Source organism: Empidonax traillii, unplaced genomic scaffold (assembly GCF_003031625.1).
Source record: "Empidonax traillii isolate 1590-97213 ecotype Southwest subspecies unplaced genomic scaffold, ASM303162v1 scaffold40:size2234952, whole genome shotgun sequence".
In the NCBI taxonomy this organism is placed as follows: Eukaryota; Metazoa; Chordata; class Aves; order Passeriformes; family Tyrannidae; genus Empidonax; species Empidonax traillii.
Window position 1 is genome coordinate 1,815,619 of NW_020955233.1, and position 25,177 is coordinate 1,840,795.

The window sequence follows — 25,177 nt, forward strand, 5'->3', positions numbered from 1 at the left end:
AGAAGGATACAGAACTCTTAACTGCTCTGTAGGTAGGCAATTCTTGGTTATCTCCTCCTTTGGTCTCCATAGGTATACGGTTAATTGGTGAACAAGATAAGAGTGAGAACTGGCAGTCCATAAAGATTCCATTTCAAAGATGACTGATCTGGGTAGTTCAAAAACCCTCGATTTAAATGTGATTCCTAGAGGAGAAAGCTGCCTGCCCTGCTCTGGATAGTGCCTCTGACTTTTGACTCTGGATTGATTCCCTCTTTATGCCTGTCAGAACTTTTGATTTTGAGGCTGCCCTCCAATTTGTCATGTTTCTTAGCACTTCATAATCCTGTGGTTTGGTTATTTTGTTACTTTTCTAATAGAAAGCTTAGTATTTTTACTGGCTTTGATTTTTTGCAGGGGTGGGTAGAATTACTATTAGTTTAAGATATATTAGTGTAAGCTTCCTTTCCTCCGTGCTGTTGTGTTCTTGAATTCTTCATTTAATTTTGTATTTTTGTATATCCTCTTCACCTCTTCTGGAATTCCTGCCTCTTCAGAGTTGATTCATATTTCCTGTGTGTCTGTAAGATGCTGTCCTTTGACACAAGGTGCTGATGGTTTAGTTTGTAATCAGCAGTTGTGTTTGAGTTCATGGATACATTGTAAGCACTTGGTGTCCCAGTTAGTCTAAAAAGGCAGCTGAGACTGAGAATAAGCTTTTATGGGAAATTTTAGCCCAGTTCCTGTTCTTGGGTAAGAACAAGAAATGGTCAACCAGACACATGCCAGAATATTGAACCTTGGTGTACTCTGGGAGCAGTGATGCCAGTTTAGGACTGTGCTATTGAAAGTGGCTGAGTGGCCTTTTGGTACAGATGAGATGGGAAGTGCTTCAGGGATAGGTGTTCCTCTGGTGCAGTGCCCAGTGTTTCACCAGCCTTGATAAGTCCTGAGGAGTTGGTGTGCCCTGTGTCACTGCTTTCTCCTGCTGCTTTTCACCTGTAATCAGACAGGAACCTTTAGGCACCTTAACAGTTCTCTACAATCTCCGTAAAAATCTTAATCTGAAAGAAGAGGTCCATATTTCCTCTTTAATAAATTTCCATTAATGCTTTCTGGGGACCTAGAGGATGTGAACAATCTGGTTTTCCATGTTCTTTTTCCCCCCTCCATGGCTTGATTTGAGATACCAAGGGAATGGCATGATTTAAGCTACTAGAAATTCCTGGTGTTTGTTCCCCATGACATAATAAACATCATTTATCATCAAGAATCATGTTCAGAAGTGATCGTGAGGTGAATATTAATGGCTTTGCTGCTAGTCCTGGTACAGGAAAGTTCTTGCTATTAAGATTAATAAAAGATAGTTTAAAAGCCCTTTTTACCCCCCTCTTTGAATACTTAAGCTAGAATTGTTATCTCAGAGCTTGTGGAGCAGAGATCTGGGAGTCCTGACCAGAGCAGGGGTACTGTGGGTAGGGTGGGGTGCAGGTGAAGCTGGGCCTGTCAGGCTTTTGCTCTAGGCCTGAGTTCAGAGCAGTTCTTACAGCCCCAGAACTGTGCACCTGCTGGCATTGCAGCTGTGTGGGTGCTGTGGCTGGAAGAACTTGGCTTGAGCTGATTGAAAGATGTCTTGTCTAGGTGTGGATGATGGGTTCTGGCAGCTCTATGAATTTAGGCTTTAATTTGTTTAGTCCTGTAGAATTTAACTAGCAAATACTTGGGGCTGCAGTATTCCCTTTTACAGGGTATTGATCTACTTTCGATGGAGTTGCTGGTTCTTCTTATGTAGAATGTTTCTTTCCTGATGATAGAGTTGCTGAGCTAACCTAGAGCTCAACTGATTGACCTTGTGGTAGGTTTTGTTCAATAATATCAGAGATTTGTCTGAGATCTGTTTCCAGGGAAGTGTCTGAAGAAAAGGTTTCTGTGGATGGCTTTAACAGAGCTTTCCACCGTGGACCACTGGCAACATGGAGCTCGTGTTCCTTTGCCTTTCTCCCCAGCCCCCTTATTCCTGTTTGCAACAGGGAAGAGTTCGGTGGCTTTAGTCTTATCTGCCTGTGGAGAAAAGGAGGCTCGAGCTCTTGCTGAATATGATGGAGTTCCTGACACCTGTTTCTTGAGACGTCTTCCCTTTGCTCCTAAAGCATCTTAGCTCTTCGGTGCGCATTGTCAGGGATGGGCATTGAAGGAATACACTAACCAGCAGGAAGGGTGGGGTTTGCTGTTTTGACTTTGCTGGTTTTATTGCTTACTGTGGGTTTTCCACGTGGGTTGTTGTCACTGTGCACGAGGTGAGGATCTCACCTTCACCACGTGGACTCTATGGGGGGAGGGGAATTGGCTCCGAGTTCGGTCAGAAATGGCAAATTTAGAAAACCTTTGGAAAAGGGAGATTAGTATTTTGTCCTTACTGGAAGAGTCGGGCATAAAAAGTAAGGAATCTCCTAGGCAAGACAGTGAATCTGATAAGTAGCCTAAAGATGGTTTTGTAGGGAAATACTTCATCAAAAAAGCAGAAGTATCAACAGCAGGGTGGTGATTTGCTTAGAGGCAAATGGAGGTGGTTCCTTTTGACTTGCTGTTGAAATGGTTACTTTAAGCTTCAAGAGCTGGCTGGGAAAATAGTCAGATTTACTGGAGGCTGACCTTGCTGTTTTGCCATGCATGACTGCGTTCTTCCTTTCCCCTCAAGTCTACTTAGTTACCAATTCTGTCTTGAAGGAAGATCTACTTTTCTAGGAGGCACATACCAAGCAGTTTCTGCTTTGAATGCCTGTTGGCTCTGATGTTATCCATTTAGATTTTAACTAGTATATAATTGCTTGTCTCATTGTTCTCTGAAGACCTTCAAAGTCATAGTAATTCAGATGAGTTGATGTAAGCACTTGCCTGCTTTAAGTGTAACAACTGTTTGGAGTCCTTTGCATTCTAATTATTTAAAGCTGGCAGTCAGAAAGAGTGTGTGAATCCAGGTTTGCTTGCTAATGTTTCTGAACTTGCTCCTGAATCCTTTGGCCCAGTTTTCCAACTATCTGTGTTCAGAGAATGGGGCCAGAGTTGGTTATAATTATCCATTCTTTATTGAAATAGCTTTTTCTCTAGCAATTAATATGAAAATAAAGTTGAATTTTACGATGTTTATCACCTTTTTAAAAGGATTTCACTTAGATTTCAGAAGTCTTAAGTACACTTAGTTTTCCCCAAAGCATGTTACTCCTAGGATATATTGGGGGGGGGGGGGGAAAGAAAGGCTTATTTTTAGAGGATATTGGTAAATATAACTTTATCCAAGTTCTGTTACTCTTTACATGTATCTGCTTTGCTAAAGAATGAAGTTTAGAATTGCCATGAATTCATGGTGTCAGGGGTAGGCAAGTACCAGTCTCTTTTTGGTGCAGAATGTCTGTGTTTCAAACTGCTGGTGTTCCAGTCCCTTCTGCCAAAGGAGTAGGTGCTCCATCGCTGCCTTTAGAGCACAGAAATGTCAGGCGAGTAACTTGGGAGCACTAATGTCGACCAGATCCTTTCAGAGACTTCTCCAGCTGCTCCTGTGGCCGTGGAATCCTTTGCCTTACTGGTGTCAGTCCTCTGGCCTTGTGCTGAGCCCAGGGAGAGCAAGGCTGGTGTTGGGCCGAGTTTAGGGTAACCATAAGTGTCTGTGGCTCTGGTTGTGACTGACTGTGCCCTCCCATCTCTCCGCAGAGGAATTTCTCCATGTCTGTAAACAGTGCTGCCGTCCTGCGGCTGACGGGACGCGGAGGAGGAACGGTGGTGGGGGCTCCTCGAGGTCGAAGTTCCTCTCGAGGTCGAGGTGAGCTGCCAGTGGGATGTGCTGCGATGTGCACAGGTGATCCAGGCTAAAGCTGCTGACAGGTGTTCGTGGAGCTTGGCTAGAGCCAGCTTTTCTCATGCCCAGTTTCTTTTCCCTTAAAGCTCTGAAACCTTCCCAATGAGGCGGTGCCAGAGACCTCACGCGTTGAGGGGTGGTTCTGCACACCTCAGTGCGCGTCTGGTACCCTGTTATATGCCTTGGTCAGAGTGGTGGGTTAGGGGACAGCAAAAGGGAGGGGTGGTTTTGGGGTGGAATATGAAACAGTTTGGTTCAGAATTGTTGGAAATAACTTTATTGAAGTTATAAAACCAGTTCATAGGGAAAGGGGAGAAAAAGGCACAAATGTATTTACAACACCAAGGTTGTAGTAGATGGTGTTCGGTGTTCTGAAAAATCCTCTCCATTTGTTAACATCCTGAGCATAAACAGGAGAAGGTTAATAGGAAGACATAATTGAATTTGGGAGAAATTTAAGTCTCACCAATTTTAGTGCCTTGCTGTAGTTGATGTCTCATCCAGGAGCACTTCCAACATTTGCTAATGAATTGAGAAAATGTCCTCAAACCTTATCCCTAGTTCAAACCGAACTGTTAAATCCAGAGTTTATCTTAGCAGTTCTCTTTCAATGTGCATACTTCTGTGAACACTGTTTTTTGGGTTTTATATATAAGTATGACGGGTTGCATTTATAATAGAAAGGAGCTAATAACTTGGAAATATCATGAGGAGTAATTAATCTTGTAACCTCTGTCTTTGCAGGTGCTTAGGTGAGGTTTCTCTTAGAGCCCTTTCTAATTTAATTCTGAATGTCCTTAACTGGTGATATTTTCAATAACAACTTCCATACATAATTAAATGCCTGACCAGAATTTTGCTCTGACTTAATGTGTTCTCTCATTTCTGTTCTCCTTCCTTAATCCTACTTTCTTTTTTAGCTTACATCTTTCAGATACTTGTAGACTGTCGTCTGTCCTCTTGTGGTTGCTTCCCAGCAAAGACATATGAATTAAAACTTCTATTAGACTGGATTTTTCCTGTTGCTTCCCCTTTTTTATTTGTAATTGTATTTGCACAAGTGCTCAAGGTTTAATTTAAAAAAAAAAAAGTGTGTGCATTTACATAAATGTGGGGTGACATTCTTACTTAAACGTACCTCGCTATATTTCCGTTCCTCATTTGGAAGTTGTTGCTTTTTTGCTGTGTGTTTTAATGTGTGTATTGCTACCATCTGTTTCATTTGCTAAGAATACATGTATTAGCTATTTCTTAAATGCATCAGGGCTTAATTGTGCAAATTAAATGAATGATGCTTAAAATGTGGTGATCTGGGGTCCTGTGACTGCTGGTGTGCTCTCGAGTTTCAACAGCGAGATCCCTTGACTATTTCTAACTCTGCAAACCCTTTATTTCACTTTCTTTTGCCCAATTTCCCTTTGTTTTCTGGCTGCACCATTAACAGTGAATGTCCTCCTTCTGCAGTGAGCAGTGGGTTGCTTTTTAATTGCCCCCACTAGTTTCAGTGAGGTCATGGGGTTAAATGTGGCAGAATATGGCTTCTAATCCAGTAATTCTGTTAGTGAACCTATCTGTATGCGTGACGATTTTGTTTGGCACATCTTGGTGGACAGAACCTAAACTCTGTGCAGTATTAAGCTGTTTAAAAGTTGCTGCACGTATTCCTGGTTTTTCATAGTTCATTTGTAAGATATGTTAAGAAATACTAGCAAGAACTTGGCAAAGTTCAGTCTTTTTGACTTTTTTTTTTTTAGTTTCATCCTCATTTGATCTTCTAATTTGTTTGAATTGTTGTATTTGCTATGCTTCTTGTGCTGCTCTGACATTCTTCTGCTAAGCTGTAGAAGATAATTCCCCCGGTAAATTTTCTTCCTTTCCTTGATCCTGGGTGCTGCTTGTTTCTTCCTCTCTTCCCCTGTTCTTCCCATGAGCAGTTAGTCTTGGGCTCTAGGCATAAGGAATCTTCCCAAAAGGTCTCTATATCTCAGCAGAGAAATCAAGATTTCTGCCAGGACAAAACTAGACAGTTTTCATAATTATACACGTCGTGTTCTTGTAATTAAGGACTTTGTTTTTGTAGTTATTTGTGAAAAGTTTGGTCTAGGATTGTTGACATCTGCCTTATGAGAAGAACACGTTGCTTGCAAGGAGCAGGCTTTAAACGCAGTTCTGTCTTTTCAAGTTGCAGTGAAAAGAACTTGGAATTTCTCTGGAGTTTGTTCACTAAATGAACTGCTTCACTTACCAGTTGGCAAACGCTTTTATTGCACTGCAGAATTGCCTGGGTTTAAAAGGTTATCTGGTGTTTTCATCGTTGGGTGCAACAAAACTGCTGCTGCCGATCAGTGTGGGCTTCAGCCTCCCCAAAACGGGATTGCTGTCTGCGAGGGACTTCACAGCAACTGGGGAGCAGAATTTGCATGTAGGATTAGGTTTGTTAATTAAGTTCCCTTGCTGAGACACAAATCACAGAATTGTGTTGGGAGAGGCAATCTGTGAGGGATTGGCAAAGGGAAGAACTGTTGCTAAAGGAGGGTTATTGTTAGAATTCTAAATGGGATTCGCTTACCGGGATTGGAAACTACAGCAGAATAGCAAATATTTTCTGGGTATTCTCTCCAGCTCTTACTGACAACCGTTGCGTTTAGATGATGTGAAAATGATCACTATGTGAAAACTACTTAAATTTTTGTTTAAAAAAAAAAAAAAAAAAAGTTGTAGTCTCTAAAGAAACCAAGTACTTGCACGTGACTTCTTCCTAATTGACTTGTTTTCCTGGGAGCTCCCTGTGGTGTGCAGTTAAGCCCTGTGCTTTGTGCTGCCGGGACTGGAATGTCAACATTCATGAATCAGAGCCTCCGATGAGGAGAGATTTAAATAGTCCCTGGAACGGGCTGTAAGCTCACAGACACCTTGTTTTGTAGCTGTTCTCCTTTTTGGTTAATACTCTTATGAAGGGTCTTTTGCTTCCCATTCGAACTCTTTCCCCTCCCACCCTCTTTGCTCTTTGTAATCTGCCTTTACTGCTGTTGGAAGGTGTGAAAGTGGAATGTTATCATATCTAAACAGCAGTAGTTGAACTGCAGTTATTCAGCCTTTCCCACACTGTATTGTGGCTGTGATTGCAGACCTCAAACTCCAGTTATGCTGTAATTTGAACAGTTTGCTTGTTGTATTCGTAGGGAGGTGTTTTTATTTTGTAATGACAGAGTGACAGCTTGGGCTGCATCCTGCCCTCTTGCTTGTGTCTTATATTTTTATTTACATTCGAACTTGTCTATTTTTCAGGTTAGAGACTTTTGACTGTTACTACAGTATCCAATGGAAAGATGGGCTCATTCTGAGGTTTTTAAGAATTATTGAAATACAAATGACACAGTTACTTCCACAGTTGGAAGGGTTTATTGGCATCTCTTGACTGTGCATTCAGTACTTAGTGCAACATTTACACTTGGAAAATCTGCTGCTCACGTGCCAGGCTTTTTTTTTTTTTTTTCAGAAGTGCCATTCAGTTTAAAGTAAGCCAAGAAGTGCAGGACTAGAATGTCAGTGCTTCTCTGTGCATGTTTATCCCCCCTGCAAGCATTTTCTGATCCTTCTGTTAGCACTGTTAGCTGTGGCCTAGGGGGCACTTCCAGCTCAGCCCCATCTGGATGACACTTGCTGAGCAGCTGCCTTTGCCCAGGTTTTCCTTGACTGGCTGCTGCTCCTCTGTACCTGGTGGGGTGTTTGGTGCTCCCCACGCAGGGTGTGCTGGGTTTCTGTGGGCGCTGCAGAGGGGCCCTGGGGCAGTGGAGGAGGGTGGTGGCAGAGCCAGGCCACGGGTGGCCCCAGTAGAGCCTGTCCAGTGCTGTGGGTATCGCTGCAGCTGGGAGCAGAGTCCTGTGGCCCCATGGGCAGCGTAAACTCTGGCTGAGATCAGTTGTTGGGCATTTTGCAAGGTTATCGTTTAATTGAGGCCATTTTGGTGGCTGAGCACAACTGAAATACCGATGAACTGTGATAAGGGGGTGGTTAGCGGGGAGAGGTTTCTCAGGCCGTTGTTTCGTGGATTTTTAAAGCAGCCATCTGTGCTGCTCTGAAGAAGCTGATTCTGTTCTTGCTCTTATACAGGACTCTTGCTTTATTTGCTGCTGGAAACTCCCATATCACCAGGTCTGGCCCTGCTGGGGTGTGGTGTCAGCAGTCAGTGTGCACTCCTGCCTGCTCATGCTGCAAATGTTGCTACCACTCACTTTGAAAACCAGAAAAGGACAACCTGTTTTGTTTCTGTTGGAAAAGTGTATGCAGCTTTCCACCTCTGCTGCCTCAGAGGCAGGAGATGAGTCAGTGCCTTTGTTCTGTGTTGACTCTGTGAATTGTTTTTGCTTTATTATCTCTTGTGAGAGGAAGGAAGGGAGCTTTCCCGTAGTGAAGAAACTAGGCAAAGATTGCTATTGCATGAGATGCTGAAACTTTCCTGGGCTTTATTTGTGAAGTATAACATCTTGGAGTCCTCTTCCAGGATTTTAGGGGATCCATGATACCTTCACTGGATAAACTTTGTGCTTTTTGATGTTGTTTCACATCTTTCTCTTGGTTGCATTTGCAGCTTGTTTTGCGCACATGACTGTGGTCAACCTTGTGGTATCAGACTTGCACAGTGAAGATATTTGTGTTTCTAATACAGTTGTAACTCTAATCCTAATCTAATCTCTCCTCTTTTGCCTTGGGTGCTCAGTCAGCTCCTGTGCTTCCCCCTGAGTGTGTGTAAGAACAGCCACACTGACTCTGACAGGGGCTCGCTTAGCTCTGTGGTCCCCTTAGTCTGGAAACAGCTGAAAGAAGGCACCTTGGCCAGAGAATGAGGGCTGAGTGAAAATACAGAGATGAAGAGGCTCAGCTTCCAGATGTTCGCACCCCAGTGTATTTCCAGATGTGGTCTGTGTTTCTCTCTTCCCAGTTTGCCCAGTCTCTGTGTGAGCTGAAGCACGACCAGATCTCTCTGGGAGGGGAAGGCCCTTTCTGTGATGGGATCTGCCACTCGGCAGCTTTGGGGCTAGAACAGGATAATCTTGTCCAAAGAAGCTGTTTGAATTTTTCTTGTGCACCCTGCAACCTGTTCTGCCTGATACAAAGTCAGCTGTGTATTTGAAGAGCCCAACTGGATCATCTGTGGATCACTTTTCTTTTTCTCTGCTGGGAAAGCAACTTTTATTTTCCCCCACGAGATTTGGTACAGAGCAGTAGAGAAACTGTTGCACCTGCCTTGATAATTTCCACTTTTTAGAGCGTCATTTCATAGGACACTGAAATATGATACAATGCCTTGATGCATCCATTTGTCTCCACGTTTTGCATGCAGAGGCTTTTCATTATTACTTTCTTCAGAAGACTCCCAGGACCACAGTTTGGTCATTCTCTCTTGTTCCTCTGGACCCTTGGGCGAGTTTGCACCTCATGCTTCAAGGTGGTTTTTATCCTTGAAGCCAGGAAAAGAGAAATATGAAAGGATTGAAGTTTGAGATACTTTCATGGTGAAGAATTCCTGTTATCAGGTGCTTTTTAAGTTCTCAAACTTGACTACAGAGACTGCATATGTATGTGTAGGGAAAGGCATTGTCCTGACAAACAGCTGATTGAGGTTTCACTTGTTTGTCTTCCATGAGATCCTTGACATAGTAAATCAGCTGGTTCTTGTGCTGCAGCACTGTGTGAAGCAGTGTTTATCTTTTGTAGATCTGGAGCCTTGCCCCCAACCATTAATCTGACAGTGCTGGGAGCTGCCTTGAAGGTCTAGGGATATGTGTGGGTGTTGTTTTTCTGTTGTGTGGGGTTTATTTTACTCAAACACTGAAGATGTGCTTTGAGATGCTTTGCTTGAGAAGGTTTGGTACATGGTAACTGTCTATGGAGAATCATTTATTGAAAAAGTGAGTAGGATATTTTTTTTAAGCTGTGGCTTAAAGAAGGATCCCATCCTGGGATCCTTCTTTTCTCCCCACTGCTCCTGTGGGAGATTTCTGCTGGCAAGCACTAGAACTCACTGGTGTGAGGCTTCCTTCTCCTTATGACCCCTGACATCAGAAACAGGAGTGTCTCTGCAGTGCTCTGGGGTTTGCTGGGAAAAGGAGTCTGGTTTTTGAGTGTGAAGTACACATGTGCGGTGTGGATATTGTGTGAATAATGCATCCTTATTTGGTGATTTCTCTTGGGTAAGTATCTGTTTTCTGTGTTGTTCTGCACAGTATTTATTTTAGAGTTGTTTGCCTGTTCTGTCTTGTCTTACACTTCTCGATAAAAATTTTTACTCAAGACTCTTTCTTCAGTCTTTGTTCCTTTTTTTCCCTTTGCCCCAGATAATTGCACTTGGGCTTAAGACTGCAAGAGTAGTTCGCGGGAACACCAGAAAAAGGAAACCTACCTGATTCTTTGAAGTTCTATTATTATTTATACAAACACTTGTGTTTTTTGTCTTTTCAGGCAGAGGCCGAGGAGAAAGCGGTTTCTACCAAAGAAGTTTTGATGAAGTGGAGGGTGGATTTGGGCGAGGAGGGGGCAGGGAAATGCACAGATCACAGAGTTGGGAGGAAAGGTAACAGAACTCTAGCCCTTAAAGTTTTTTACACACATCTGTTCAGCTTCCATTTGTGCCTTTTGACTTCATAAAAACACTGTAGGGAAGGTGATTAGTTGTATCTGTGAGTGGAGTGTCTGAATTTCTGAGATGGGGTCAGCACAGTAATGTTTCTAGAGCTCAGGAGCAAGTAAAAGAGCATTTTTGCAAAGACTTTTTCTGCTGAGTTCCTGGGAAGAAGGAACTACTTTAAGAGAACATAAATTATGACAGTTGCAGTGGAAATGATGGGTGACACTGTGGATTGCTGAAGGATTCGCTTCAGTTTTAGTCTTGATGTTGCTGACAGTGCTTAGGGGCACATTTCAAAACATACCCAGCTGCCAAAGGCTGTGTGTGTATCAGTGTTCCTGAAAATTTCACTTGTCACTTGGACCTCTAAAGATGCTGTCCATCAAGCTCTGATTTTTAAAAAAGTCCCCTCCAAAAAAAACCAAAAAACACAAACAAACCCAAACAAGACCCATACCTAAAATGAGTGGAGTAGTTCCAAAACCTTATTTGAAACTTCTATTCTGCCTTTCTAGGGGAGACAGACGCTTTGAAAAACCAGGGCGAAAAGATCCAGGTATGGTTTTGTTACTGTGTGGGCAGAAAGTGGGAGGGAGGAGCAGGGTGTGTTTGGGGAAGGGACCTGTTCATACATAAACCTTTCTTATTGCTCCAAGTATATTGTTGATGCAAGATTCATGATACTGTGTCAGGTTACCTAAATGTGTTCTCAAAGTGCTGGTTCTCCTATTTTGCGTTGTTTTCACTATTGGACATTTGAATGTTGTAGATAAGAAAAATCTGCAGTGAGTAGGTTCTGTTTATTCAATGAAGATGAAGTCTACAGCTGGAACTAAGCTCCTGTACCCCCGGGAAAGGGGCTGTGCTGGTGAACAGGTGTGCTGTGACAACAGCCCTTTTCAAGGCAGCTTTCAAACGTGCCTGGTGTGGGCTGTTTTGGCACCCAGGACTTCTTGACCTCCTGAACCGTTAATGGTTTTGAATGCCTGCCAGTGTGAGGTAGAGCCCAGCAGCAGTGTCCCCAGGCTCCCGTGCTGATGGATTTACTGTGTATCAAGTAAGTGTAAGTCATCACATGAACCTCCCTTTCATCCAGGTTATCAGCTGGTCCCCTGTCTGCTGTTCCTCTCCTCTCCTGTTTCTGAGGTGCTTCACACTGGCCATGTTCAGGCAGAGTGCTGGATCCTTAACTGTGGCCCTGCACTTCTGTTTGAATGTTCAGCTTGAGTTGGAGTGGGTCTGTCATCCTGGGGATGGAACAGGCATTTGGGTAAAACCTGTGCTTGGAGAGAGGGGAGGACACTGAAGGAAGCTGCGGCTCTCTGGTCATGGCAGTGACTTTTGCTTTGTGGGCTCAGGCACTGAGTGCTCTCTGGGGGGACTCTGCTCTTTCTCCATGGATGTTTCCATGAGCGTGGAGCTCAGCTGTGCCTGGTGACAGGTTTTGTGCAGTAACAGCTTGTCTGTCTGGGACCCAGAGAATCTCTTGGTCGTGGCTGAAGGCTGAGTGAGTCCCTGTGTGGTGAACATACTGATAAAGCACAGGTCGGGACAGACGATTGCAGGTTGAATGTAAGGATGGACAATGAAAAGGTGACAGAACTGGATGTTAATCCTTGCTTAGCTGTCAGTGTTTTTAGCAAGAGTAGCATCAATGGCCATATGACTAATTTTCTAGATGCTCGTGGTGGCATGTACCATAGGATTCTTAAATTATCATGTGTGCTTTCACAGGTGTGCCACCAGAAGTCCCAGTTAATACAGGCACTGGTATCCACGCTCAGGGAGGGCACTGACAGGCAGCCTGGAATTCAGACTGATGTGCTTTAGCAGATGCTTTGGATTCTGGTACCCTGATGTCAAACTCCTTGGTTTAGGATTTTATCTAATTTTACTGTGCTTCAGTCTTTCATTGTTCCTTCACAGGGCCTCAGATTACATAATTTACTGAGTTGCCAACTGTTTCGTGTTCTTTTTGGTGGATGATCACACTACAGAATAAGAGATCAAATATTAAAGTCTTCCGGGCATTCATAATGGATGCCATTGCAAGAACTCCCCAATTAAAAATCATGAGATTAAAAAAGTGGTAGACCTTCAACAAAGGGTTACTTCTCAAAAGTTATCAAGATGCTGTTCTTAAAAATTAATGACTGCTTTTTCAGTGCTCACAACAGTTTGCAAGATCACGTCTGACTGACTCTCAGCATAAACAGTATCTGTCCCTGGTTTCAGTATGCAAATTGGGGATGCACAAAGTATTTGGGAGTTCCTGTTGCAGATTGTCACAGTTCTGACAGACTTCACTGAGAACCCAAATGGTTTCTGGAAGGCTGAGGCCATTAGCAAAGAAAATGAGCAAGTTGTTTTCTTGAGCACGTCTGTCTCTGCACAAAAGCTGCTTAATTTTCCGTGCAGCCTCTCGACTAATACCAGCTTAGCAGCTGAGGGGATTTGATTAGTTACCAGCAGTTACACACTGGTAGTAAATAATTGTTATGTAGATTAAACAGAACTTCTAGCAACTTCTAGCTGTGGAGCCTGATTGAGTTCTGTTTAAGATGTGGGGTTTGGTTAGGTTAAGAAGACTCGAACATAAAATGTGTGTTGAAGTGGCCGTAAAAAAGCGGTGCTGGATTTCTGTGAATTGCACTTGCCCTTGCTCTGCCTGGCTTGTTTTCCTGCACCAGGAGGTGCATCCACGAAGGCTGGGCCCCAGTGTGCTCTTGCAGTGCTGAAGCACAGGGCGCTGTGCTGTGGCACCAGAGCCCATCAGCAGTTGTCCTGGGCTCCTCTTCAAGTTTGGGCCATGGCTTGTTGCCAGTGCTTTCAGACATCTGTGGTTCACCAGTTCTCTGGAACTGTAAAAGCAATATCAGTGTTTTTTCTACCCCTTGTTCTGCAGCTGTTCTGAAGTAACTACAAAGTTCTTTGTCTGATTTGCTTCTTAATATTATTCAGCTTTACATTCCCAAGTGAAATATTTGAAGACTGCAGTTAGTGTGTACTAAACATATTTTTTCCTTATACTTGCTGTTGTACCCCCTTTTAAACCAAGTCTATAAATAGAAAATTATTTTAAAGACAGGACAACTTTCAAGTATCACATAACTTAAAAATGAAATGAAGCAGCCCACACTTTGATTAGATGTTAATTGAAGTTAGAAATAGCTTTTTATAGCTCTGGCACTAAATCATGAGAGTACAATCCTGTCCTGTCGGGATTATACATGTGAATTTGAGAACAACTGGTTTGTCTGAGAGCAGAGGATGTGATATATGGGAAAAACAGTACTTCACCCAGAATGCTACCAAACAGAATACTCTCAATACCTCACCCAGAATGCTGCTCTTCTTTCCTAAGTGATTAGTTCAGACTTCACACAGGGATCTGTTCTTGCACAGGTTGTTAATTTGTAGGACTCTTATCAATGTCTTACGTTGGTCGTGAATGTGGAAAAAACACTTGCAAGAAATACTTCAAAGTTATTGGTGCTGACACGCGGCTGGAAAAGGGACCTTTAAATTGTATGTGGGTCAACAGCTCAGCGGAGCAGGCATGGAGGCAGGCAGGGTAACGTGGTGGTGTGCTGCGCTCTGAGCTCCACAGTCTGCATGAATGCCTGTCCAGAAAATGAGGGTGGAAAAGGATTTTGAGAGTGTGTGATAAACCAGTTGTGTCTGAGGTCTGGAATGGGGGGAGGCACTGCTTTTAGCAGTGTTGGGATGAGCTCAGTTGCAGCAGAAGCACAGCCCTGCTGCCTCATTGCCCTGCCTGTGCTAGAGGGCTGCTCCCCATCCCCACACCAGGAGTTCCTGCTCGCCCCTTTTGGTTGGGAGCACATCCCAGTGAGCGGTTTGGGGACTTAAGAAGATTCAGTTAAACAGAACCTTCTCAGGCAGCTTGTGCCCATTTTTCCTGCTGTTGACCACTTGGGGAAGTTAAAAGGAGGCATCTTTGGTAGTGTGTTATGCTCTTGTCAATCACAGATGCTATTTATGCCATCTGGGTTTCTGGGAAAAGTCTTCTAGCTTTGAGAGGTAGCTTTATTTTAATACTTGACTGACTAGGTATGGACACCCAGCAGGCACTGCTTTTGTGGAGAGCCTGGAAATAATTATCCATCGTTCTGTTTTTCCTGTAGCATCTTCAATTATTTAGGAGCTTCAAAACAGTGTCTTTAATTGCAGCAGGTTTATGAGGCACTTAAATACAGAAGTCTCATGTACAGTTTGTTTTAATTTTTTATTTCAAAATTGATCCAAGTGTCTCTAAATATTTCTGTGCTGTGTGTGCAGGCAAATATTGATGTTAAAAAGCATAAAATATAAGTGGATGTGGTTCTACTTCTCCTAGATATAGTGCATCCCTCTGGGTCAGATGTACTGCAGACAAGCAGTGACAATATGGGCAATGTATGAACCTATTAAAAAAAAAAAGTAAACCCATTCATTAAAAATAGTCTGTTTGCCACTGCTAAATAATTTATTCAGTGTTTCCAAATATGAAAAAATTTCCACTGCGGCATTTGTCATATACATCAAGATTTTTTGATAGTGTCTTCATAGATCTGTCTGGAAATGAGATGTTCTTTTACTTGGCAGAATAAAGAACTACACTTAGTATTTACAATTTTGCTTAATAAGCACAGCAGGAGTGCTTTTCACTGCCATGAGAGATTGGCAGGACTTCCTAAGAGTGAATTCAGCCCTCTGAAAAGTGATGTAACTGTATTCCCAAGGAGTTAAGAGAACAGAACTGGTATCTTGGATGAACAGAGTTACTTAAACCAGAACTAATGCATTTACTGAGAGACCTCATATTGTTTTCTGCTTTTGTATTGTTATCTGTCTTGTCACAAGCTGGTTAACTATGAAGATCTCTCCTTCTGGGCTCAGTGTGGCTTTAATCACAGTCTGGAGAATTCAGCAGGTAGCTCTTCTGATGTTTGTACTGTGGTTCTTGTACCTGACTCCATGCTGGGTGATCATCCAGCCCCTCGGGGCAGGATATTCTCTTCACTCTGTTCTCTTCACTCTGTGTCACATTGTAATCAAAGGAATGGAAGTACAAGAAAAGGATCACTAGAAGATGGCAGGGCAGGCAAGGAGGGAAGGTTGTAAGTGGAACCTGACAGTTTAATGTAATAATAATTAAAAAAGCCCCGAGTCCACAGTCTGTTCTCTCTATTCTGTGAGGCCAGTCTCGGAGAGCTGGAAGCTGTCAGCGTGCTGCCCGTTGATGCGGATCTCCTTGTCAGTCCTCCTGGGGCTCTTGGAGTCGGCTGCAGCCGGGAGCTCAGGAATAGTCTTGTCAAAGTTCTCCATCTGGATGTGGTACTCGCCTTGGGCACTGCGGGCCAGCACGGGGGCGAAGCGGTGGGACAGCAGGATCTCCGAGGGCAGGTAGGACGTTCTCCTTTGGCATGTTTCTCCCGTGCCCTCCTGCACAGCTGACAGGAAGACGACCAGCTCAAAGTGGTGAGGAGCTTCTCTCTGGAGGAGAGCAGCCAGCGGGCTGGATGGAGAGATGGAATGGTAGTAGGTCAGCGGGAAGATGAAGAAAGGACACTCGGCCGCGCTAACGCTGTCGAGGTGGAAGTCGATGCTCGTTTGGTGCAGCTGCCCGTTCTCCTGCTCTTGGTACAGGATAGCAGAGATCTGGACGCTGGTCAGGGGGCTGGAGCGAGTGTTGGCCACCTGGAACATGAGGTGTGGCTTTCCCTCGGGGTGTGTCACCACGGCAGAGCGTGTGAAGCGGATGGAGAACGCCCGGTTCTTCGGGCGGGCGATCTTGGCCACGAATGCACCTGGATCGCGGGAGAGAACAAGCTCAGCGCCAGCACAGGGCCTGGGGGCTTCCTGCAGCTCCCAGCTCCTCCAGACAGCCAAGGGAGCAGGAGCAGGCCTGGGGGGACAGGCAGGCTGGAAGGACTGTGTTTGAGAACTGCTGGGCTGGCACTGCACTAACCCGTTTGGGTTAAAAAAAGTGGAGTTGCCCAAAATGCTGCGTTTCCAAAGCTGTGTTATATTTGGGAGTGAACTGGAGCTACAAGAAGAGCTGTCAGGTTGCCCCGAGTTACTCTACTTGGTAATAGTACCTGATCTTGGTGTGTTACACCATAAAAGCTCTTTTTAATACACAGTAAACTAACTTGTGTATTTTTAAAGTATTTTGAATGACTTTAAACCTGAAAATTATTTAAAATAACTGAAAATACCTCGAAGTGGCTGTGACATTGTAAAATCTTCATAACATTGGGTACTGAGGAATACTTAAACGCTGAGTTAAAGATCAACAAGAATAGTTCAGCTAAACAGAACTATACCTTAAAAATCAAAACAAATAGACTTTAAATATTGTAATTATGTGGAAAAAACTTGGAGAGGTAATGGTATAAGAAATAAGTGATTGAGAGTGATAAGCAGGGATCTGCCACAAGTATTGTCCAGTGAATAGCAGAACTCTGAAGTTCAGATCTTGATAGCAGCTAATTTATGTCTTTTGTTAATGAAAGGTGTTTTAGTACTACATAGCTGGAATCTCACCATCCTTGCAGTGACTGCCTTAGTTGTTCTCCCATAAATCCAACTGATCAGTATTTCTAGCTCCATCCTCAAACCCGGTTGTTCCACCTGTTTTGTTTAAGGCTGGACTGGGAAGGCTTACCTGTGATGAAGGCTTCCAGCATGAGCCCCAGGACCATCTGGATTGCCAGCAGTGCGATGGCGCTGGGACAGTCCCCGCTGGGGAACATGGTGCCGTAGCCGATGGTGAGCTGTGTCTCCAGGGAGAAGGAGAAAGCGGCTGTAAAACTGGTGATGTACTTGACACAGATAGTGTGGTTGTCAGGGGGAGCGTCGTGGTCCAGCTCCAGGTCCCCGTTCATCTCAGCCAGCAGGTACCAGAGCACTGCAAAGACCAGCCAGTGGAGGACAAAGGAAGCGGAGAAGACGAGCATCATCCACCTCCAGCGCATGTCCATGAGGATTCCCCAGGCGTCGCGCAGATAGGCCAGGCCTTTGCCCCGCGCCCCGTCCATCTGCAGGGTGCTGTGCCCGTCCTTGGTCACCATGCGCTGGTGCCGCTGGGCCAGCAGGGGAGCGCTGGCTTTGGTGTTGTTGCTCTCCATCATATCCGTTGTCATGGGCTGGGAAGGAGAGAAAGGGAACAGGAGGGAGACAGTGCAGCATATTTGTATTTTGCCTAACGCTCACAGGTTTTGACACATCAGCAGGGGTTGAAATACTGCAGCCAACAAAGGAGGGCTTATACATTGCAATCCAGAGAAGATTAAGTCAGGAGCCTGGAGAGGAATTTACCACTGTTTGTGGTAATACTTTGTTAAAAAAGATTAAGTTTAAAAATCTGACTACTTCTCAAATTTTCCCTGCTTAGTTGTTTAAATATAACTTTCATACTTTACCTTCCTAAATGTACATTGGAGTCACATGGTTTAATTCTTTGGGAGTGAGTGGGATGGGCTTAGCATACTGTGTCTGAAAAGAAACTCTGTTTTGTCTGATTATATCAGGGTTTGTAACTGTTCAGCAGAGTATAATTTACCAATACTATTGTGAATACTAGTAACAGTAGTACTATGGGAATAATATTTATTCTGTTATTTCTCTGACACATTTATGCATTTTAGAGGAATGCTGTAGTTAAGCTAGCAGCTCTGTCAGACTTCCCTGGCTCTGGAAATGTCTGCACCCACCACGTCCAGTTAAACAGAACTACAGTATTCAGGGCAGAGCTGCTTCGGGGAGGCTGGGGCTGTTTATGTAAAGATCAGGTAAAAGGAGTGCAGGAGACCAGTACAGGAAATACACTGTGACATAATTTGCAGTCTGGTCTGTCGGAGCAGTGCCATTTTTATTATTAACCAAATAAGAAAATAGGACAGCAGGCATATGGGATTTAAGGTGGAATTGCAAGTGTGGGAAGCAGATTGGCTTCCTCTAGGTAGTTGACGTGTTGGGCTCCTTTGATTCCTTTTAAACCTCAGAGCTTGCTGTATTTGCCAGAGGTGCTGAATGTCTTTTGAAGAGGCACTGGTCACTCAAATCCATAAATTTTAGAAATACTGGATGTTTATAGTTCACCTGGGATTTATGTAAAATAGAGTTAATAATTCGTACTACCTGCTTAAATAAGGTTGTATTTAAAACAACAAAGGATTTAAAAATACATCTTAATTCTGCAAATCATGGTTATACAGGGGGTATTTAGTCAATTTTGGTTTCCTATCACTTTTGACCTTTCTCTGAATTAGACTATTTCAGTATGTAATGTACATTTCCAAACATCTGAGGAAGTGGATCTTTTTCCCTCCAAGAGTGCCATCTTAGTTTTGTCTTGAAGCACATTATATGGAAGGACACTGAACTTCAGAAGTTTATGGAAGGTAAAAATCTGTCTTGTGATCTTTGGTCCCATAAGCCAGCTGTTTCCATGACTTTATTTAATCTTCATACCAAATTTTAGTAATTACAGAACATTCTCTTTTGCTTTCTGATGCTTAATTCCTACTGAGGTAGGAGGATTGACTTACTTAGCTAAATATGTCAGTATTTAGAGTGAATTAGAGTGAATATTTAGCTAAATTTTCATTTTGCTTTCCTTCCCTTCTGTAGGTTCTCAAAACTGTCCTGCTATTACTTCTATCCATGCTTTAGTCAAAGGAGGTAGAGTAGCTGATGGCCTGGGTGGAATTTGGTGGGTTTCCCATCATTTTTATTTTCCAGTTCACATCTCCTAGGAGGAATATTTGAAAACTGCTCCCTGTGCCAAATACAGTGATCTCTGGTACCAGGCCACTTTTCTTGGGCTTTCTGGTCATAGTCCATTCTGATCAGAGCTCATTCAGCCCCCCTGCGCTGAGTTTGGTCTTTAATCTGCTGCACAGCTCCCTAAATGACAGTTCTCACTACTGCTGCACTTTCACAGAGTTTACAGTGACCTGAATGCAATTAGAAGTGCTCCAGTAATCAGATGATTAGTGACTGGTCTGCAGAGCAGAGTCCTTGTGCTAAGGTCTAGGGGAGCCCTTCTGGATGCCTTGAAGGAGCTGGAAAACAGGCATCTCTGAATGGGAATGATGGTGGGAACCTGGCTTACAGCGAGCTGCGAGCAGTGCCTTGGTTTTAATAGCTTAGAATAAGCAGTACTGACAAGAAACACTTGTGTGAACAGAGGAGAACCCTTAGAGAACAAAATGCCTCTGCGTGTAAACACCATGCATTTTTGGGGAAAAAAACCCAACCCCCCCAATACTTGTGTGTTCCTGTAAATTCTCATGGTACTTGGAGGACAGCACCTGCTTTGTAGCCTCCAGGCAATTTAGGTTTGCAAAACAAACACTTGTTGTGAGAATGAATCTGATACTGACTGACTGGGGCCTGATCCTGCAGTGCTCCATCCACAAATCCATGCTTTGGGGCCTGATCCTGCAGTGTTCCATCCACACATCCATGCTTTGGGGCCTGATCCTGCAGTGTTCCATCCACACATCCATGCTTTGGGGCCTGATCCTGCAGTGCTCCATCCACACATCTGTGCTTTGGGGCCTGACCCTGCACTGGGCCACACTTCATGCTTAATATGATGCCTTTTCCCTGGCTGTGCTGCAGATGTCACAGTGCTGAGGTAGTGTGAGAGACAGCCCCTCTCTCCCCCCCAGCAGCACATCTCAGAACAGGGCTGTGGCTCTGTCCTTGAGTCTCCTGGCTGGGGAATGTGCCTGCAGAGCTTAACCAGGTTATGCCCTGGTTCATTTGATACAGACCTGATTTTTATTGTCTAAGACTGTTTAAAATATTGTGTGTCTAATTCAGTGGCAGTGATAGCAATGGAAATGTGTAAGCTTGAGTTCCAGATTTTTTTTTTTTTTTTGCGAACACTACTGATGGCATTAAGAGCCACGAGTCTCAACTTGCTGGGGTGAGAAAATGGGTAGGAAACTGTGAATAGGCTCTGAGAGCAATGCAGTTGAGTGAGAGAGGTGAAAGAACAACTGCCCTGTGAGAAATCATTTACCCAGGCTGGAGGACCAGTCCTCTGTTTCTCAAAAGCAGAGACCACTTAAGAGCAGATGTGACTTTGAATTTCAAAAGAATTACTGTCTTCTGTCTGCTCCCTTCTCTGCCTGCTGTTAGTAAAACAAACCAACACCTGATCTGATCCCCTGCCTGGCATGCTCCCTGATGTCCCCAGGTAAATCCCAATCTCAAACAGTGTGGGTTTTAGGAAAGACACAACTTTGACTTGGAAAGAACAGTTCTGCATTGCTTGTTGGAGAATGCTTGTCTCCACTGGTACAGGCATACTGTTTCTCCTCCAGACTGGTCCCCTCTTATGTCTTAACCACCTCTGTTATGCTGTTCATTTGGTTCTGCCTTTCCTGGTTCCTGACTTGGGAAGCTTTGGGGTGTCCCTTTTCTTTCCATCTCCCAGCTGAAGCCCCTGACTGGAAAGACAGGAACTGTCACAAATTACTTTTCTAAACCTCTTTTGACATGTTGGCCAGTCTTTTACCAAGCATTCATTCTGTCTAATCCTTCCTGTTGCCAGTCTGGTGAGGACTAAATTATCACCAAGGCCAGTGTGTATGTCAGTTCTTAGCTTTTTCTGGTTTTCCATCTTTTTACCACCTTATTCCTCATCTTGGCTCTTTTCTTCTATGCATTTTTCTAAAACTGGTCAAGGTGTAGGGTACACATGGACTTTTAAAATCAGAAGTCAGAGGTTCCTGCTCCTAGCAGTGGGACTGGTTCTAAACTGACCTGGCTAGCTAATGATTTATGTGTAATAAAACAGCTTTAGGCTGTAGTTATGAATTTCTGAAATGCATGATCCAGCACACTGGTCTCCCACGCTTTGCCATTTTGATTGAGATCTTCTTCCTGGTGGTGTAACAGTTTTTATTACATTCCAGTTCCATGCCACCACGTTGCTTTCCTCTCTTCTTGCTTGGCCTTTCTCTTGGCAGCACAGACTCAGCTATTTTAGCTCAGGGTTGTGGGGGAATTAATTTGGAGCACTGTCTTCATTTCCTTTTCATTTACCTTCTCAGGTGAAGGCATTTGAAGTGCCACTTCCAGCCTATTTTCAGCTCAGTACCGTGATGCACCTGCAGCCCTTTCAGGAGCCTGGGTGCCTGTAGGAGGAGCTGTGTTTGGGGGATACTTCTGAGTTGCTGCCCTGCCTGCCCAGCTCCTGCCTTTAAACTGTGCTCTACCTGACCTTGGAGGGATCGCAGACAGCTTGTGCTGCGCTGCTTCCTCCTGACAGCAGAGCAGTCAAGAGGACCTGCTGTTTGCTGGGAGTGACTGCCAGAGCTGCTTCCAACAGCAGCATAATGGGAAGATTTGCTAGAAGCAGGTAGTGGTGGCAGCATTGGCCTCTGGGAATGTGTACATTCCCTCTCTACTTGACCTGGGTCTGCGTAATCACAGACAAGTCAGAGATTCAAGCATTGCTCTGAGCTGTGCTCTCTCAGATGTGTTGCTGCCTCTGTGCTTTGCAACAAGAACAAACTGAGACTAGAATTTTTTTGAAGGCACTTCCATGCTGTTAAAATGGTTATTTGTGTAGTGGTATTTTTTAGATTATTGTGTACTGTTGTCTGTGGAGTGAATGGCAACCTTTGAGATGCTCTGACATTAATATTAGGAAGTGAAGTTTTTTTCAGTATGGATGACATGATTGAATCATATAACTTACAGTAAGGGACAGTTTTAGAAATGTAGGAAGCAGATCAGTTTCAGTAACTGGTTGAAAGCTTTTGCTGCTGTTGCGAGCAGGACAGTTTAGGTTTCAAATGTCTGTCCTTTAGATTTTGTAGCTGGTGCGTCATTGAGATGAATGGGAATAGTTTGTGATAGAACTGTTATTTCTGACCAATTTGCAGAATTAAGGTAACACTTTTCAGGACTTGTTACATTTATAAGTAGGTCTTGTAAAAATGGGAGCTTGAATTTGTTGAGCCCCAGTCACATTTTTCAAAGCAAGTGCCGCAAAGTCCGGGGTGTGAGAGCTCGTACTTTTGACTTTCTGTGACAGCTTACTGCAGAATGCACTTTAAAGAATAGTGGGAGACCATGTCTCCTTTCATAGTACAGAAAACAAGGCTGCCTATAGACTTGACTTTTAGGAATCCAAATTGTGCTCCATTTTGTGTATAATGTATTTTCACAGTAGTACTCTGAGGACCCATATGAACACTTAATTCTTGATTATGAAGTAGCATCTGAGAGGACCAACTAGTCTGGCCACCCTTAGAGAAACAGAAAAACTTAACATTTAAGCAAAATCTCGGGAAAGGCTTCCACATATGCTAGCATGTATTAATTCCTCATAAAGAAACAAAAATGCAAAATGAAATATTGCCAGTGGAGGAATAGTCTGACAGTCAGGAGGGAGGATTGTATTCGATGTGAAGCTGTAGCAGTACAGATCTGCTGCACCCATACTGTGGAGTGAGCTGTGCTGGAGGAGCAGTCCTGCCCTGTGTGGTGCAGAGTTCAGTTCCCCAGGGCTTGCCTGGAGGGACTGGTTTTCCAGGCTGGTGGAGTTCCCTCGATGCCCGGGTGTGGTTTCCTGTGTTGGCTCAATGTGTCAATGCTCAATAAATCAGGCTTGAGCAGGTGAAGTGAAATGCTGTGATGATGAGTGCAGCAAGGTGGGCAGGATGTTATCCTGACTCTTGTCCAGTCTCATAACACCCAGCTACCTGAGCTGGAGACTTGCAAATGCTCCCTGTCTGCAGAGCATTGCAGAGTCTTTCCAGCATTACTTCTCTCAAAAATGTTCTGCAAAAATACTGTGTAATGCCTTTGATTTTGCTTTGTGTACTCTTAGGACTGTGGTCACCTGAGAAAGCATTTTCTTCTTTTAGAGGTGGGGAAATCAAATCATTTTCTTTAGGGTCATAATTAATTTAGCATGCTTTAGAAATAAAACTCTCTCCCCTGATAACTACTTGGATTTCTTTGATTAAAGAATGACAGAACAATTTCAAATTGTACAATAAGAAAAAATGGGAAAATACGGTTTTGTTTACTTACCAGTCTTTGAAGGGTTGTGTGCAGGAGGATGGGGTAACCTGGGCTCCAGGAGAAGGACTGGGCTGCTCTGGTGTATTGGTCCCACCGCTGGCAAGAAACTTCCCACAAGTGGCTGGTAGAGATTTAAAAAAAACCACCAAAACCCTTTAAAAATGGGTTTGTGTGTCTCATTCCTGTGTTTATAGTGCTGGGGGGCTGGTTTTCCTCTGAAGCTGATTTGATTGGTCATTTTGCCTGCAGGGGGGCCGGTTAGCTCTGATCATGTGGAAAAGAATGCTGGTTTGTTAGGAGCCTTTCTTTACCCAACACAAACCCTTAGCGGCCAAGGAGAAATCCTCTAACACTTACTTGGAGAAGGGCTGCCTTCCCCCTCAGCTCCTTCATCAAGATCATTTTTTAGGTTTGTATAATCCTGAAGCTTTACATGAAAGTTGAAAAGGCCAAAATTCTCTGGGAAAAGTCGAATGGAGAAGTTCTTGTATTGCTGCTGAAAACCCCCACGCTGTTCTCTGATACTTTCTCTCTAACCGATGTCAACTGCTGTTTGTTTAGGTGAGGAGAGAAACTCTGGTGTGTCCCTGCTGCTCTGCAGTGCCACTGGTTCCTCTGGGGTTGGTCTGGAGCGTTGGCATTACCAGGAGCGGGTTCTGAACCCCTCCTGCTGCTCAGAAACACAGAGCTGGCCACAGCCACACTGCTCCTTTGGGGGAATGCGGAATTAGTCCCGGTGCTCTGTCCAACCTACAGTGAACGCTGCAGATGAGGGGGCTTGCTGGTGGCTGTGGCAAACCAAGCCACTTTCACTGAAGCTCTCGCTTCTCAGACGAGAAGAGTTTTGTGCTTTAGCTGAGTGGCTGCAGAGCTGCACTGCTAAACCAGCTCTGAGGACAGCTCTGGAACCCAAGAGTAGTTCACACTTCTTTTTTTTTTTTCCCCATGGTGAGCTGCTGATGTGAGGGCTTTGATCGAACGTCACATGTAAGAGGATCTGAGAAACAAAGGCTGTGGTTGTTTGCAGTAAAACTACTGAAGGCCTGCTGGGAAAATTATTAATGTAGACTTTCCTGCTTAGGAAACAAAATCCTCCCTATTTTTTTTTTTTTTCACTTTAACCTTCCCCCAGCCCTAAATTGCAAAATATTAAGTTCTTTGCTTCATTAGTATGGAATATTTTAATACATGTTCAGGCACAGCACCAATAGCCATAGTGTGACCTTCAGAACCAGAATAATGTGGTGCAAGGGGGCTCCCACCACTGTGGCAGCCCAGGAGGACAGTGTCACTTGTCCTTCACCCTTCCTGTATACCCCAGCAAAACTGGCCTTCCACTGCAGCCTGCCTCTCTTATTTAAAGAGGGATCCTTTTTGCAAATAGTATTTTCATACAAACCATGTTTTGTCCTGTAGAAAGCACTGGTGTCTGGTCACAGGTTTTCCACTCTGACTCAATTGAATGAATTGGAAATCTGACACAAAGTTGTGCAGCAGATTAAATACGTATGGTACATGATTTCCAGGTGTGTTTGAGAATTAAGCTCTTGTTAATTCCTTTGAATCTACTTGTTCACCCATACCCATGACAGTGGATAAGGGTCAATTTAATGGGAAAAATACGGAGTGAGGCTTGAGTTGTATGTTTTTGAGACCTA

General features: G+C 43.9%; 2 protein-coding genes across 12 annotated transcripts in view; one reads left to right on the top strand and one right to left on the bottom strand.

The window, feature by feature from the left end:
* Positions 1 to 25,177, top strand: part of GIGYF2 (GRB10 interacting GYF protein 2) — a 70,831-nt gene that overhangs the window by 16,853 nt on the left and 28,801 nt on the right. For 7 of the 11 annotated variants that reach the window (XM_027878336.1, XM_027878338.1, XM_027878341.1 and 4 more), the window contains 3 exons: positions 3,688 to 3,832; positions 10,295 to 10,406; positions 10,976 to 11,016. In XM_027878336.1, the coding sequence (XP_027734137.1) occupies positions 3,688 to 3,832; positions 10,295 to 10,406; positions 10,976 to 11,016 (298 nt within the window). The remainder of the gene's footprint in view (positions 1 to 3,687; positions 3,833 to 10,294; positions 10,407 to 10,975; positions 11,017 to 25,177) is intronic. The other 4 variants (XM_027878340.1, XM_027878344.1, XM_027878347.1 and 1 more) reach the window with 2 other exon arrangements.
* KCNJ13 (potassium voltage-gated channel subfamily J member 13) lies at positions 15,341 to 24,090 on the bottom strand. Its single transcript, XM_027878348.1, has 3 exons — positions 23,529 to 24,090; positions 17,131 to 17,611; positions 15,341 to 16,270 (listed from the first exon to the last, which is right to left on the bottom strand). Exons 2-3 carry the CDS (start codon positions 17,606 to 17,608, stop codon positions 15,648 to 15,650), a joined length of 1,101 nt encoding a protein of 366 aa, XP_027734149.1. The 5' UTR covers positions 17,609 to 17,611; positions 23,529 to 24,090; the 3' UTR covers positions 15,341 to 15,647.